At 41.3% G+C, this 14,396-nt stretch overlaps 1 protein-coding gene across 2 annotated transcripts in view; it reads right to left on the bottom strand.

The window, feature by feature from the left end:
- cdh24b (cadherin 24, type 2b) overlaps window positions 1–14,396 on the bottom strand; it is a 170,563-nt gene that overhangs the window by 73,057 nt on the left and 83,110 nt on the right. For both annotated transcript variants that reach the window (XM_087832633.1, XM_035912940.2), the window contains one exon: window positions 2,769–2,888. In XM_087832633.1, the coding sequence (XP_087688759.1) occupies window positions 2,769–2,888 (120 nt within the window). The remainder of the gene's footprint in view (window positions 1–2,768; window positions 2,889–14,396) is intronic.

Raw genomic sequence — 14,396 nt, 5'->3', positions numbered from 1 at the left:
CAAAAACAAATAATGCTGCAAAGAGGAGTGGGCCAAAATGTCTCCACAATGATCTGTGAGACAGATAAAATCATCCAGCTGCTGCTTAAAGTAGTTTTACAAACTATTGAATCACGAGCCGTATTGAATTTCTCACAGGACTGCACAGAGCCCTATGAAAACATTCTTTTCACTTGACTGTATGTGTAACTATTCTCATAAATGATAAATTTAAAAGTCCTGACATCCACCAATCAAGTTACTTTTACAATGCACTAAAATCAATTGGGTAAGGTTCTGTTATGTGTGTAGAAGGTTTAGACGCCAACAAGTGAGCTTTAAAACAAATAAGGTAAAAAAAACAACTTAAAACAATAAAAAAGTAGAGGAAAGCACAAAGAACAACCTGGGAACATGAGGAGAAGTGGAGGGCAAACAGATGGACGGACAACTGACCGAGGGAGAGAGAAAACTGCCAAGCGCACAAAAAAGTCAAAGATATCAAAGCAAAACAAAACAAAAATTATGAAAGTACAAAAAACGAACACAGAGACAAACAGGAGGGCAGAGACAGAGGAGCATGGCCAACGCGGTGAAAGGAAAACAGGAAACACAACAAATGACATCAAATTCATTCAAACTTTACACAAACAGCATGGCAGCACCTTCAACAAATAAACTTGCTTTAATTTTAGATGGTGGCTTCTCTGTTGATACGGTGGTTTACTCATCCTTCCCATGACAACAGAAGTGTAATTTTACTGGTGTACTTAAACCCAACACAAAAGACCAGTTTATGGCGTATAAAATTCAGCTTACGACACAATAAGCTGTAAAGTTACCACTTATGTTAGCAGTTGTTTTATCATTTCCAAAGCAATCCTCAATTTGTTTCTGTGTTAAAAGCCCGTAATTTGAGTTTAATCGAAGTGTTTTTAAAGTTCTGCTTTGCCCTTTCAAAGCCTATTGGACGATATCGACGTGCGCCGTCACCGAGCTGCTTTTCCTGACAACGTGGCAGTTTTTCCTGACATTTTGGAGACACTCACTTTCCATTTGACAGCTACAATATATAACTTAATGTCCCGTTGAAGGCGCACAGAAACACACGTACATAAACAGATATGTGAAAAGGGGGCTCATCTGGAAAAGACAAATCACCACGCTGCAGCAGATAGACATGCTGACAGAGCATAAAATCACGTTCTGTGTCTCGTGCTCTTTAGCGGCACACAAAGACGAATCATTTACTCGCGTTCGACATCGATCACCTCCCGCGTGCAAATGACCTCATTCTGCTACATGTGATTGGATGTTGCACATCAAATTCTGCCCGCTCTCGCCCAGCATCAACCAAAAAACACCGGCCTGGATGACTTGGCAGCTCAAGGTGAATCACATTCAGCCTGGGCTGTTTTGAATGCTAACGAACGAACAGGCAGAAATATGTCGAGCTTTCTGAGCAGAATTCATAAACAAACAAAGTAAATGTATGAGCGAACGCGCTCGCCTCCGAGTGCACGTTCTGAAAAAGACCCTCGGTGATGGAACCGACGAGAAATGGGGGGTGATTGAAAAGAGGGAGATAGGGAGTCGGGAAGAGGAGAGCGGACATGTTCGGAATGCTGAGGCTCTTCTGAAAGCACCGTGTCACGGCTAATACACACTGTGTGGAATTAGGCTTATATTTCAAAGAGTCCTGCAGCTCCCTTTGGTTATTTGAGAGGTCCTCACGTGCCGAGGCAATCAATTACCAGGCATTGACATTCAATGAGCAAAACACGAGTGCTGGCCACCTGTGACTGTGTGGGCAAAATAAACGCTCACATGGAGGCTCTCACTTCTACAGGCAGACAGAAAAAAACATCTGAAAAAGTTAATAGATATGGAGTTTTACTGTGAAACTTAACGTGTCTTCAATGCGTGCTGCCTATCAAAACAGCACCTACAACATCAAGACAGTCAGAGCTCCATTTCTGACTAAACAAAGCTAAAAGTTCCCTCCAAGGTAGACTGCTAAAAAAGTAATCATCATGAAGTTAAATAAATAAATTAATAAATAAAGCGCCCTCCTCCGCCCTCAACCCCTAAACGCTCGACAATAAAACTTTTTGCCCTCAGGTGACGTGTGCGAGACTCCGACGCGGTGACAACAGGCACGCCAGACGCCTTCTTCAAGCCCTTTTGTAATCTGCCCTGCATCAGAGATCATAAGCCTTCGCTGACGTGTGTCTTTAAACGCGTCTTTTTCGCTTTTGCTTCACCCAGAAATAATAATATTAGGCTGTTGTTCGGCACACGCAGCCTAGCGGCGTGAATACATTTCTGCCAGCTCATGGTGGCGCGAACCGCAGAGGGGGAAAGAGGTGGGGGGGCGCGGCAGGGGTGTGCTTGAAAGACCAAGTGTGTGTGTGTTTGATGGGGCACAAGTGGGAAAAGGGGAAGAGAGAAAGATGGATGACTAAGTGTGACAAGAGAATGGGAGTTGCACTGGGGGGGAAGTGTTGCTTTCAGTGTGTGTGTGTGTGTGTGAAAGTCAGAGACATGTTTCTGTACTCATGCATGCAGGTCCACAGGTTCCCCAGTGTTTCACTCCATCTGTGTCTCACACACACCCCCACAAACACATGTGCGTCTCCTTAGGCCGTCACACAGCGCAGACATGTCGGGTACTGTGAAGACCGAGCTCAGCCGTTCGCTCCTGAACATCTCGCACGTATGTCGCTTTCCTGCTGCATGCGTGCGTGTTTGCCTTCGTCCGCCCACGTGTGTTACACGCAAACGCTCACCTGTCTGGGGATCGACGGAGAAGTACTGCTGGCCCTGCACCAGTGTGTACACGAGCTTGGCGCTGTTCCCGTACGTCGGGTCATCAGCATCTGTCGCCGTCACCTGGATTATAGACGTGCCTGCGGGGAGGGCAGACGAGGAAGGAAGGACAAAGGGGAAATAAAGAAAAGGAGGGAAAAAAGAAGAAGAGAAAGGAAATAAGCAACAAAACAAGCCAGAGCTGGAGCTAAGTAGACAGACTACAGCGGTACTTTAAGAGCATAAGAAAGCATTATATCAAGACAACCTCCACTCTTCTCTCCCACTCCTTCTTTTTCAATCTCTCTCCGTCAGCAGCGTGACAAATAGTTTATCCTTCCCCCCCACCCACACACACACACACACACTCTCCTTCATCTCTCTTGTCGCTCACCTTCCTCCCCCCCTCCCAGATTCCCTCTGTCTCACTTCATTTCTCTTCATCTCTGTCTCCAATTCCCGTTTGCTTTCTCTCTCAATCGGACTGTCTGTCCCTTCAACAGGCCTCTCTCCCTCTCTCACCCTCTCCTAAATCTTCTTTCTACGGCTGTTGCTGAGTCAATTTGCCAGGAAATTTTTTTGGGGGTATATTTTTGACAAAAATGAAACTATATGAATATATGAAGCGTAAACGCTTTTCATATATCATGTATTTATACGGTGCATGTCTGTATTTATACATAAGTGTATGGGGAATGACTTCTTCCAATGGTACTCAGAGGCAGATGAGATGGAGGAGGAAGACGTGGATTTGAGGGAGCAGCTTCTATTCTATATTTGATCAAAGCCTTGAGAGAATCACTATGGAAGAAAAAAAAACAAAAGCCAACCACCACCACCACCACCAATAGCAACAACAACAAACGTGCAGTCTAAAGTACGCGTGTGCTTGCGTAGGGAGAGCAGAAAGGGGGCATGAGATCAACCGGTTACTGATCCATTGTGGGTAGTTAAGAATCAGAGCGGTTATTGACAGAAAGCAGATGTAAAGCGTGTAAGCGCTGCACCGCAGAGAGCCAAAGACTGATGGGAGAGAGGTTTTGTTTGTTTCAAAGAAGACTTAGTGTGGATTCAGTTCGTCATCCAGTCGCACATGTAAAAACAAAAGATCATTTTAGTTTGTTACAACTAGGATCTCATTAGTTCTTTTCATCTATAGTAGAAAGTAACTAAGTACATGTACATTTGACATATTTTACTGATGTACTTCAACATTTTCCCCCTTATGCTTTGTCATATTAGCAAAGCTCAAGCTTGGCTGGATGTGTCTTACTTTCTACTTGACTGAACTGGTTTCACAGCAAGATTTTACACAAAATAACATAACACGAGCTTCGACCACACTGCCACAGCATCTCGTGTTTATGGACTTTATAGTTTTGCTTTATTTTGAGTATTTTCTGGTGATTCTTAGTTTGTATTAATTACTTTCCTGGTTATAGTTCTGTTCATATTGCTAGTTTGTTCCATTTTCAGTTCCTGTTTTTTTAGAGTTTATTTTTCATCCTCTTGTGTCAGTTAAGTTAATTCATGTTTGTTTTTCAGTTCAGTTATCATGTTTCACTTCCTTCTTTAGTTTGATAGTTATTTGTTCTTTGTGCCTTCTTTGAAGTTTCCCCTTGTCTCATTTTCCCTGACTTTACGCACCATTAGCCATTTCTGGGTCCAAACTCCGCTTCAAAGTTAAACAAACACCGCGGCATCACTGAGAGTTACAAATTGTCTAAATCCTTTCATCTTTAATAAAATGATCAGCGTTGCTGCTTTACCAGGTGTAACAATTACGTTTAACATCCATGAAAACAGGATTTATGAAATTTAACAGAGTTAGAAGTTAGCAGGAAGTTAGCTCGCTAGCTAGCATCTAAAGATGACACACCATGTTCTGACTGAGAGATATCTGAAAAATGAAAACGTTCAGCTCTGCTATCACTTCCAAAATAAATGAAGACAGAAAACTAAACAGCAGCGATGTTTGTAGTGTTACTGAAATTGGGCTAGCTGGTATATAACGATGTGCTACGTGGTGGCGGGCTACAGAGCTATGGTTAGCATAATATAAACACAGTGAACAACTGAGATAATCCATCCACAATATGAGGTTAGTCATTAATATACTGCTGCATGGGCTGTGCTGTAGTTACATTGTAAGGTTTTAAAAACTGAGCTTTAAATTGAACAGTGGTAATAAAAACCAAGAGAGCCCAACAGTGATCATTGCCTTTTTTTCATGGGATGTGTTCAGATTAAATAGAACAAAATACGGAGCATTATAATATGTTAAAATCACAGCAGCCTTAATAAATGCAGAGTAGTTTGGATCCGGAAGTAGGGTTCATACGTTATCACTTAAAGACCAGATTCCCATTAATTTCTTTCTTTAGGATTATTTCTACAGACTAGCATTAAAGGTTTGCTTGAGTTGTGTCCCCCACCCGCCAGAATTTGAGAACCACTGGGCTCAAGTGGAAGCTTCTGAAGGTAAATAAACAAACACACTTTCAAAGGGCTTCAGACAAAGTTTCGAGTGCATTGATTCAAAAGATTCAAGACTTTTGTTGCCCTCCACAGGAGAGATCACAGCAAGAGCAAGGCATAGTGTGGGAGGTCAGTGATTATGCAAAGGTAGCCTGTAACCAGCTAAAGGTCTTTCTCACATTGGCTAATGTTCATATTCATGAGTTCAAGAGAGCACTGAAATCTGAATCTGTGCATAGCTTGGCTGCAGTGAGAAAGATTCTGCTCTCAAAAAGAGAAGCTGCTGCCTGTCTGTTGTTTTCCAAAGATCACGAGAACAAACCTGAAGGCTTTTGGAATAATGCAACAAATTTTGGTTTAAATAAGACACTTCATGTTTGGAGAAAGAAAGACACAATAATCCAGCATAAGAACCTTATCCCACCTGCAGTTACTGTCATCTGTATCAGTATGATGGTTTAGGTCTGTTTTTCTCCATTTGTGCCAGGACGGCTTCCCTTCAATAGGGGAAGCAATGAATTCTGAATTCCACCAGCGATTTCTTAAAGAAAATGTCAGGACATTTGCCTGCGAACTGAATTTCAAGAGAAAGTGAGTCATGCAGTGAGACAATGACCCTCAGCCAAAGATTAGTGAAAGAAGAATAAAGCCAATGGTTTGGAACGACCAAGTCAAAGTCCTGACCTTAATCCATAGAAATGTTTTGGAATGAGCTGAAGGAAGGAGGAAACCCGCCAACATCAAACGCTGAAGCTGTTGTGTACGAAACAGGCGAAATCTCCTCTAAGTACTGATCGATAGTTACCAGAAACATTTAGTGGCGACTACAATTTCTACACAAGGGGTTCACACAAAGATGCTTTTACTTATCACAAATATGTATTATTGTATCATTTTTAGCAAAAAACTCAAAGACAACTGGTTCGTCTCGATGCATTTTTAAATTTTAAAGGGGTTTGAAGTGAAGCCACACATTACAACCACAATAATAACATAAACTGCTCAGAAAATGAAACAAATGGAACAGCTTTTATCAGCATCAAGTCATTTAAACTTGTGGGATTAAGTATCAGAGGAGGGTTGTTAACAAGTTTCAGCTGCTTTCGTGTTAATGACATTAACAACAAGTGCACTAGAGGGGCAACAATGAGACAAGCCCCAAAACAGGAATGTTTGTACAGGTAGAGAACACTGACAGTTTTCCCTCCTGATATTTTTGGACTGTTTTTCACTAGTTTTGCATTTGGCTACAGTCAGTGTCACTACTGGTAGCATGAGGTGATACCTGGACCCTACAGAGGTTGCACAGGTAGTCCAACGTCGCCAGGATAGGACATGAATACGTGCCATAGCCAGCAGGTTTGCTGTGTCTCCCGCACAGTCGCAAAAACATGGAGGAGATTTCAGGAGACAGGCAGTGAGGGCTGAAGAAGGTCCTTAACCAATCAGCAGGACCGGTATCTGCTCCTTTGTGCAGGCAGGAACAGAATGAGCACTGCCTGAGCTACAAAATGACCTGCAGCAGGACACTGGTGTGAATGTCTCTGATCAAACAATCAGGAACAGACTTCATGAGGGTGGCCTGAGGGCCTGACATCCTGACTGCTTCTAACATATCGTTTTTATACTCTCTAGCTTGCCACATCCTTATTTTCACTTTGATTTTCTGTGTTTCTTTGAATTCAGCCCTCTGTAATGTTGATTTCATTTCCAGTCATCAGTATTCAGCACGATTGTCCCATTGAGATCTGATGTGTTTCCAAAGTGTTCCTTTGATTTTTTGACCAGTGCACAAAAATACCAAAAACATCATTTACAGGAACACATTTTATGCTGGATGAGTAGTTTTCTCTGACAAATAGATGTCATTAGATTTTATTTGCAAGCAAACAATCAATAATGTCACTCACAAACCTTCACTGAGTCAGTCGAATGGATTAACGTTTGGTCGAAGCTGCTGGCGATGTTTACAAGAGACGCTTCCGCTAAATACATTTGACAGGTCTGATGTGTTTGTCTAATCAGCTGGACCACTTCTTCCTCTTTCTCCATCTCATCTGGACGGTTATCTTGACAAGTATAATTTTACAGTAAACAGAAATGACTGTGAAGCCGGCAAAAATAACAACCGAGATTAAAGAAACTGGAGTTATACCCGAGAGTTGGCGCGCATTCTAGCAAATGCTTGATTTTTGAGTGTGTTATTTATGTGCTCTACTGTCTTACAATGCAATGCCCAAAGGAAATGAAGTGGCTGCTCAGAGCGGCAAAACATTAAACAAACTGCGCGGAAGTCTGATCTTGGAAATAAGAAAAAAAAAGATTAATTAAATGAAAACCCAACTGTATTTATTTATTTATCCATCTCAGAGTACGGCTCACCCTGCTGTGGCATTTCAAACTCTGTGGGTTGTCTATTGTTTACCTACATCTGCTTTTAGTTTTAGCAGTGTGTGTATTTTATTTGAGGGACTGAGACACAGTAAAAGAGCAGAACAGCAGAGCAATATTTTTCTGGACCCATGTTTTCAGATGTTTGGCCATTAATTTAATCCATTCTCAGTTTTGATTTCTCTCTCCACTTCTCCCATCTTCCTGCGAGCTTGAACGTAAATTATTACAGCGCTATGTGCACTTTATGTTTCAGTTCAAAGCACTCTGCTATTGCAGCTTCGCTCCCAGACTACAAAGCATCTGCGTCTGAATGTCTTTATGTTTTTGGTTTTCTTTAGATAGATAGATAGATAGATATTGCAGATAAATGCAGAAGCACATAAGGAGCTAAGTAGACCAAAATGTTTCTTTTGACAGCAGTAAAATAAAATAAAAAACTAATCAAACTCAGGGATCAAACAGTGTAGTTCTGAGGTTGATGCAACAAGTGCTAGGCGGAGGCGAAGCTATTGGCATGCACCCTTCCAACCGTGCTCCATGTATACAGCCACACTCCACAAGGATCCGATATTCACAGTGCTGTGCATCCAGCTAAAAGGAGCAGAGCTACAGTAGTATAAGACATCTGTCCTCTGGGGCAACAGGAACAAGACTCATTCCCCCAGCTATATATGTCTAAGAATATTGTTTTTTAAAATATTTATACTGAAGGTTAAACTTTAAATGTGAGTCATTCTCTTGCAATGCTGATACACATCTGACAAGATGTGTGTAACCAGTCGAGCGAATCCGACACAAAACAGGAACACGTTTCGAGCAGCGGATCAGGCTCGATTCCAGCACACCTTGCATCAGCGTCTCGTTGCAATAGATGAGACATCCTCCATCCTCTCCTCCTCCCTCCCAACCTCACCCTTAAATGCGTGATGTAACGAGTGTTTGATAGGATCCTCGCCGCTGCATTCCTCAGTCACGCATGCTGCAAAGCGCCTCGGTAAATATTGAATCGTCAAGTAAATATTGAATCTGTGATTGACTGAACAACTCAATCTGAAGACGGAGCTGCTGTGCGGAGCAGACGCTCATAAGGTGGCTGATAGGATTACTAAATAGTCCTCGTCTGCCTCATCCCCACATCCCTGGGCTTTGTCCCGGCAGGATGCTGGCGGGGGTCATTATTCTAATCTGAATTAAACAATTCAGAGCAAGAGGAACCTTGATGTTTTGGAAAACCCTCTAAGAGGCAGATGGTGAGGACATCAGGCCAAATTTGCAGAACTTTTCTAAACAAACCAGTTTAGGGGTGAATTATTTCAAATAATACCCACTTTTCTGGCAAATTCTAAAGTTTTCCTGAGAGCAATTCTGCTCACTTTAAGAGGGAAGAGTGCCTCTTAAAGTAGAATTCATTTTCAAGGGTCTGAGCAGAGTTTAAATGGAGATTAGAGTACTTTTTGTACATACAAACTATTTCCTACAAGCCCTCTGCAGTCATGCTTTGAATTACAATCTTAGACACTTATTGTCACTCTGAGATCTCACTGCAATATGAGCGCAAAAATCCCCCACCGCCTCCTCCTAATCTCTGCCCTCTCCTCGTATTTCATTCCTATTCCACGCATCCCAATCGCCTTACATCTTTTTCGGCGGTCACAGAAATGTTTTCGGGTCGCCGTGGCTGTGACATGAACTCTATCACCATGTTTCAAGTGAAAATGAAATAATTTTTTGGAATGAGGCAGATCAGGTTAGAACGTATTTTCATTTTCTCGATTTCCAGTTTCATTTAAATGTCGGTTTCGTGGCTTTAAAAAAACCTCCTCTCTATCCTCATGAATTCAGATGAAGTGTGCTGTTTTATTTCCTGAGATAAACAGTGTCCCTCACATGGATGAAAAAAAAACAAAAACAGGAATTTCAAAATTGTGCATTTAGATTGCGCAGCTGGTCCCCGCCGGCCCGAGGTATTCGCGATTGATTTCTAATGGATTTAAAGGTGTTTGCCCCGGAAACCTACTTTTTATTGCCTTTCCACGAATGGCTGCATGTATTCATTTTTGGGAGAAATCCATCCATCCTTTATGCCACAGCAGAAGCGTTTCACAACACTTTGCTTCACGAACTGGGGCTCAATTTTCCCAAAAACCTCGTGCGAGTGCAATCACAGGGTACGAGCCCGGGTGGGTGTGACCAAGTAATTCTTGCCATTTTGATTCACAGTGCAGTGTGGGGAAAGAGGCTGGAGCAGTATGCATACATAATTAAGAGGCGGAATAGATTATTCACAGTTGGAGTCGAGACATGGTTTCAGTTATGGCCAGTCACATCAGCTCATCATCCTGTTTTAAAGTGGATGTCAGTTTCCAAATGAGCTGAGAGGAAAGTTCAGGCTGCTAGAAAACTGAGTCCCAAAGCAGCAGCGCAGAATACGCGACTCGAGTATGAATAGACGGCCTCCCTAATAAGCAGATTATCCCTCCTTTTTTATGTTGTTCCCTAAAATGTGTTTCTATTTGTACATTTGCTCGAGCGATTAAATGCTCTGTATTCAGTTACATACGGCATATTTGGTCCACATTTATATGCACACAATCAAGGCCCAGCTGCATATGCTAAAACAAAAACAACTCTGTTTAAGTCATTTACATGATTGCATAAGCTGGGAGCTCCCCATAATAATAATAACAGCTGTATGATCTTTCTAATAGTCCACACGGTTTGACCTTTGCATAATTATATGCTGCACATCTTTTAAATCAGCAAAGACGAAACATATGTAGTGTCTCAGTCCTGCCGCTGTGTGATGGCCACAGGTATTTAATCAACAAAAGGGAAAGGCCTCATACATCCTGCAAGCAGCTCTGGTGACAGTGTCATTAAAAATCAGCTATTAATCTAACTTATTACAGATTCTGCATGCTTCCCATTTAGAATGAGTTCGTATTTGCATCTGACTTTTTAGATTTTGAAGAGGTTTGTGTGACTGTGTGTGTGTGTGTGTGTGTGCATATCTACTGGCTGCAGCCATGAAATGTTCTCTGTCTGGTGTGAGCAGGCAGAAACAGAGATGCAATTTCATGCCAAAAAGAGTAATAAAATCGAACAGCATCAGTTGACCTGTTCCCTCCTGATAGAAAAAACTGGGAGCGAACGTGAGCACTTAACAGAAAAGTTTCACAAAAATCAAATCGAGTACTTTAAAACCACGACTTCGTGTCTTATATATTCTAGTTCCACGTCATGCATTATTGAAAACTCTGTTAAAGAAAGGTAAAGCCTATATGTCCTATATGCTTTAATGGGATTTTAGCAGGACAAACGCCCTTCATCGCCTGGCCCTCGAGAAACTAGATCTAGGTGTTAGAATCTGAGAAGGGCACCAGTGAGTCCCCGGATCCTTGTATCCGGCTACATGAACACAAAGCTCCGCTGGAACAGCACAGAGAATATTCTCCTCCCAGCGGTCAATCAGGAGAGCAGATTTATAACACGAGTACATGTTTGTGCTGTTGTTTTAACAGTGCTTTTTGACTTTGAAGAGGTATAAAGCAATGATAGACACCCCATTAACATGTCATATGCATCACTGAGTTGAACATTCATTAGTAACAAATTGTTTTTACTTAATTATTTTTCAGTCTTTTAAGTGTGACCATTTGTTATTTGCTTGAGGCTTAATTCGCTGCCAGTTCTGAATAGAATATCAGTTCGAGTGCACAAAAAGAAACCGTCAGGACTAATATTTAAATCATCTGGCTATTCAAACCTTGATTGATTGATTGATTGAATTGAATCTTTATTTTGAACATGTTAAAAAAGTACAACAACATAGAATTAAAAGAGACAAATAAACAAAGCAAAACAAAAAGAAAACGAGCAACCACAACTACAAATAACTTTCATGTTCAAAAAGGAGCAGGAAGAAGCATAAGCTTATTTAATCCCACCCCTTTTCCACTATCTAGTAATCTATAGACTACAGAAATACCTCCTTGCAATTACATTATATGTCATGTGTATTTTTTTTTATTATTATTCTTTTTTTTTATATATATATATATATGTTTCTATCTATCCATACATACGTATATACACATACGCACATATACACATTTTCAATAACCCCATTAACACCTCAAAGGATACACAACCTACAAATATATATATACCCATACCAACATACCCGTGCACCCGCACACACATGAAAACATTAGACAAGAACACCCTATCAAATCTCTACCTCTTCCCTGTACCCTGTAAAAACCATCTCCTTAAACCGCTTTTTAAACTGCGCCATGCTCGGACATTGCTTTATATCTTTACTTAGTCTGATCCACAGCTTCACTCCACACACAGAGATGCAAAAACTTTTTAATGTTGTACGGATACGAGGATGTTTTAAATTTAATTCCCCCCTCAAATTGTATCCCCGTTCCCTTTTAGAAAACATTTTTAGAATATTGTCAGGAAGCAGGTTATTTATTGCTTTATATATAATTTCAACCTTCATACCAAAACTCCAGTCCTCTGACTTTTAAAGAGCATGCAGGACCCAAGCGTTGACCACAAGACTGGACTTGTTTTCTGTTGACTTTCACTTTGCCTTGAGATGCTCAGCTTAGTCTGTTGTTGATTATTATTTTCAGTCACCAATTCCAATTCGTCTAACTTTCTTTACTCTGCAATTGCCCCTCCCTCCAAATTGCTGGCAGTAAGACGTCTGCGCCGCAGTGTTGAATCGCTTTGATTTCTTTCAACAAATTGTGACTGAAAGTGAGTCGTGTTGGAGCTGGAGCTAATATTGAACAACAGCTACTTTTACTGAAATTACTGCAATCCAAAAAAAGAAGAGAGAAGCTGTTGGAATCGGCTGTCTATACGTGGCTTAGCACAGCTATGAAAATGGGGAAATGGGAGCTGGATAGTTGGATACAATGACAACTTAACACTTTTTGTTTCAGAAAGGCAATGTGCAAATCAATAACCAGTCACAGTGGCTGTCATCTGCATCAAAATGCAGCCTGTTTAGATTTCAATATCTCTTCATATTTCTGGTGATATCTATGTGTTGCTGATTTTAGGCACAAACACTATTTGGTTTGAGTTAACCGTGAAGATTTATTGGTTAGTGTTAGAAATAAACCCACCATGGTTTGACTTTCATGATGGTACCAGGGTCCAGAGTTCCTCTAAATCTAGAGGTGATGACACAAGGACAGATTTGATGTGCACTTATTCAATCAGCTTCTAGAAGTTGCTTAACTTTAAAATACAAGAGTAGGTCATTACAAGAGCTTGCGCAAATAACTAATGGGGTCGCTTCTTTGGGAAAGGGCAGTCTCTCTGAATTTTACTGTATGCAAACCAGCCTGAATGTGTGTCCCTTTAATTTCACAGAAGAAACTTCACCCTGTGCATAACTTAACCTTGAAGACAAGCCGGGGTGCTCTTAATGAAAATGTGCTTGGTGCTTTATTCTTAGCAATCTTTACGACTGTGATAATTTACCCAGCACGTGAAATGTAATTTCTAGCACTTGACATGAGTGTTAATGTATCTATTTATGCAGCACTGGTGCATTCACAAACATAGCTTCAATATCTCTCTATTCTCAGTGTAGTTATATATTATTTGGGCTTTTGATTCAAATCTGGTTCAAGCAGAATTAACCGGCAGCACCCAAAGACGCCATAAATGTTCAGTGCTCGTGATCAAAAATCACCCCGACGTGAAATAGGTTTGGCAGAAATCTCATCGTGTGGGACTCTGTGACTCGAGAGCATTTTTAAGGACCTTTTCTGTTTTGAATTTGAATCTGATCACGGAAATAAATGTTTTTATGCACATTTATTAAGAACTAGTCCAATAATTGTGGGCTGGCAAGAAGTGTGGGTCCATTTTGCGAGAGACAAAAAAAACACACTCTGATAAAACATTATGCAAATGTGGACCAGTGACATCAGCATGCACATTGCTGCTTTCTTCTTGTGGACACAGTCAGGTGATATGCAGTGCGTATTAAAAAAAACAACAGCTTTCCAGATTCTTTTTAGAAGCTTTACTAAGCTAAATGCAGGATTCAGACTGTGTCTTCAGTTGTAAATAAATCCTGACCTCGCTTACTTTACTAAAAACTATCCACACACTGAACGTGTGCATTTAACCACAGCAGGTTTTCTCACAAACAATACCCATTTGAGACTTCATCGTGATGAAGGCCAAAAGGTCTGTGCACAAAACGGTGATTCAAAGTGAACAGCATCCCTGCAGGCACTAATGTTGTGGCTGCTGAACTGTATAAAGACTGTATGGCTGCAGCTGTTAAAAATCCTCAAAAAGACTCCTCTGGCTACATTAATATGCTTATATTTCAAATATTAGCTCATGCTCACAAGGAAGTGATTTTCATAATTGGTGTTTATAATACGGCCGGGGTCTTTCTGTGTGGAGTTTGCATGTTCTCCCCGTGTTGGCGTGGGTTCTCTCCGGGTACTCCGGCTTCCTCCCACCGTCCAAAGACATGCAACTTGTGGGGATAGGTTAATTGGATAATCTAAATTGCCACTAGGTGTGAATGTGCGAGTGAATGTGAGTGCGAATGGTTGTCTGTCTCTGTGTGTTAGCCCTGCGACAGACTGGCGACCTGTCCAGGGTGTACCTCGCCTCTCGCCCTATGACAGCTGGGATAGGCTCCAGCGCCCCCCGCGACCCTGAAAAGGATAAGCGGAAGTGAATGG

Source organism: Neolamprologus brichardi, chromosome 18 (genome assembly GCF_056152115.1).
Source record: "Neolamprologus brichardi isolate AB-2024 chromosome 18, ASM5615211v1, whole genome shotgun sequence".
In the NCBI taxonomy this organism is placed as follows: domain Eukaryota; kingdom Metazoa; phylum Chordata; class Actinopteri; order Cichliformes; family Cichlidae; genus Neolamprologus; species Neolamprologus brichardi.
Note: the sequence above shows the minus strand (reverse complement) of the source record. Positions and strands in the feature narration are given on the sequence as shown.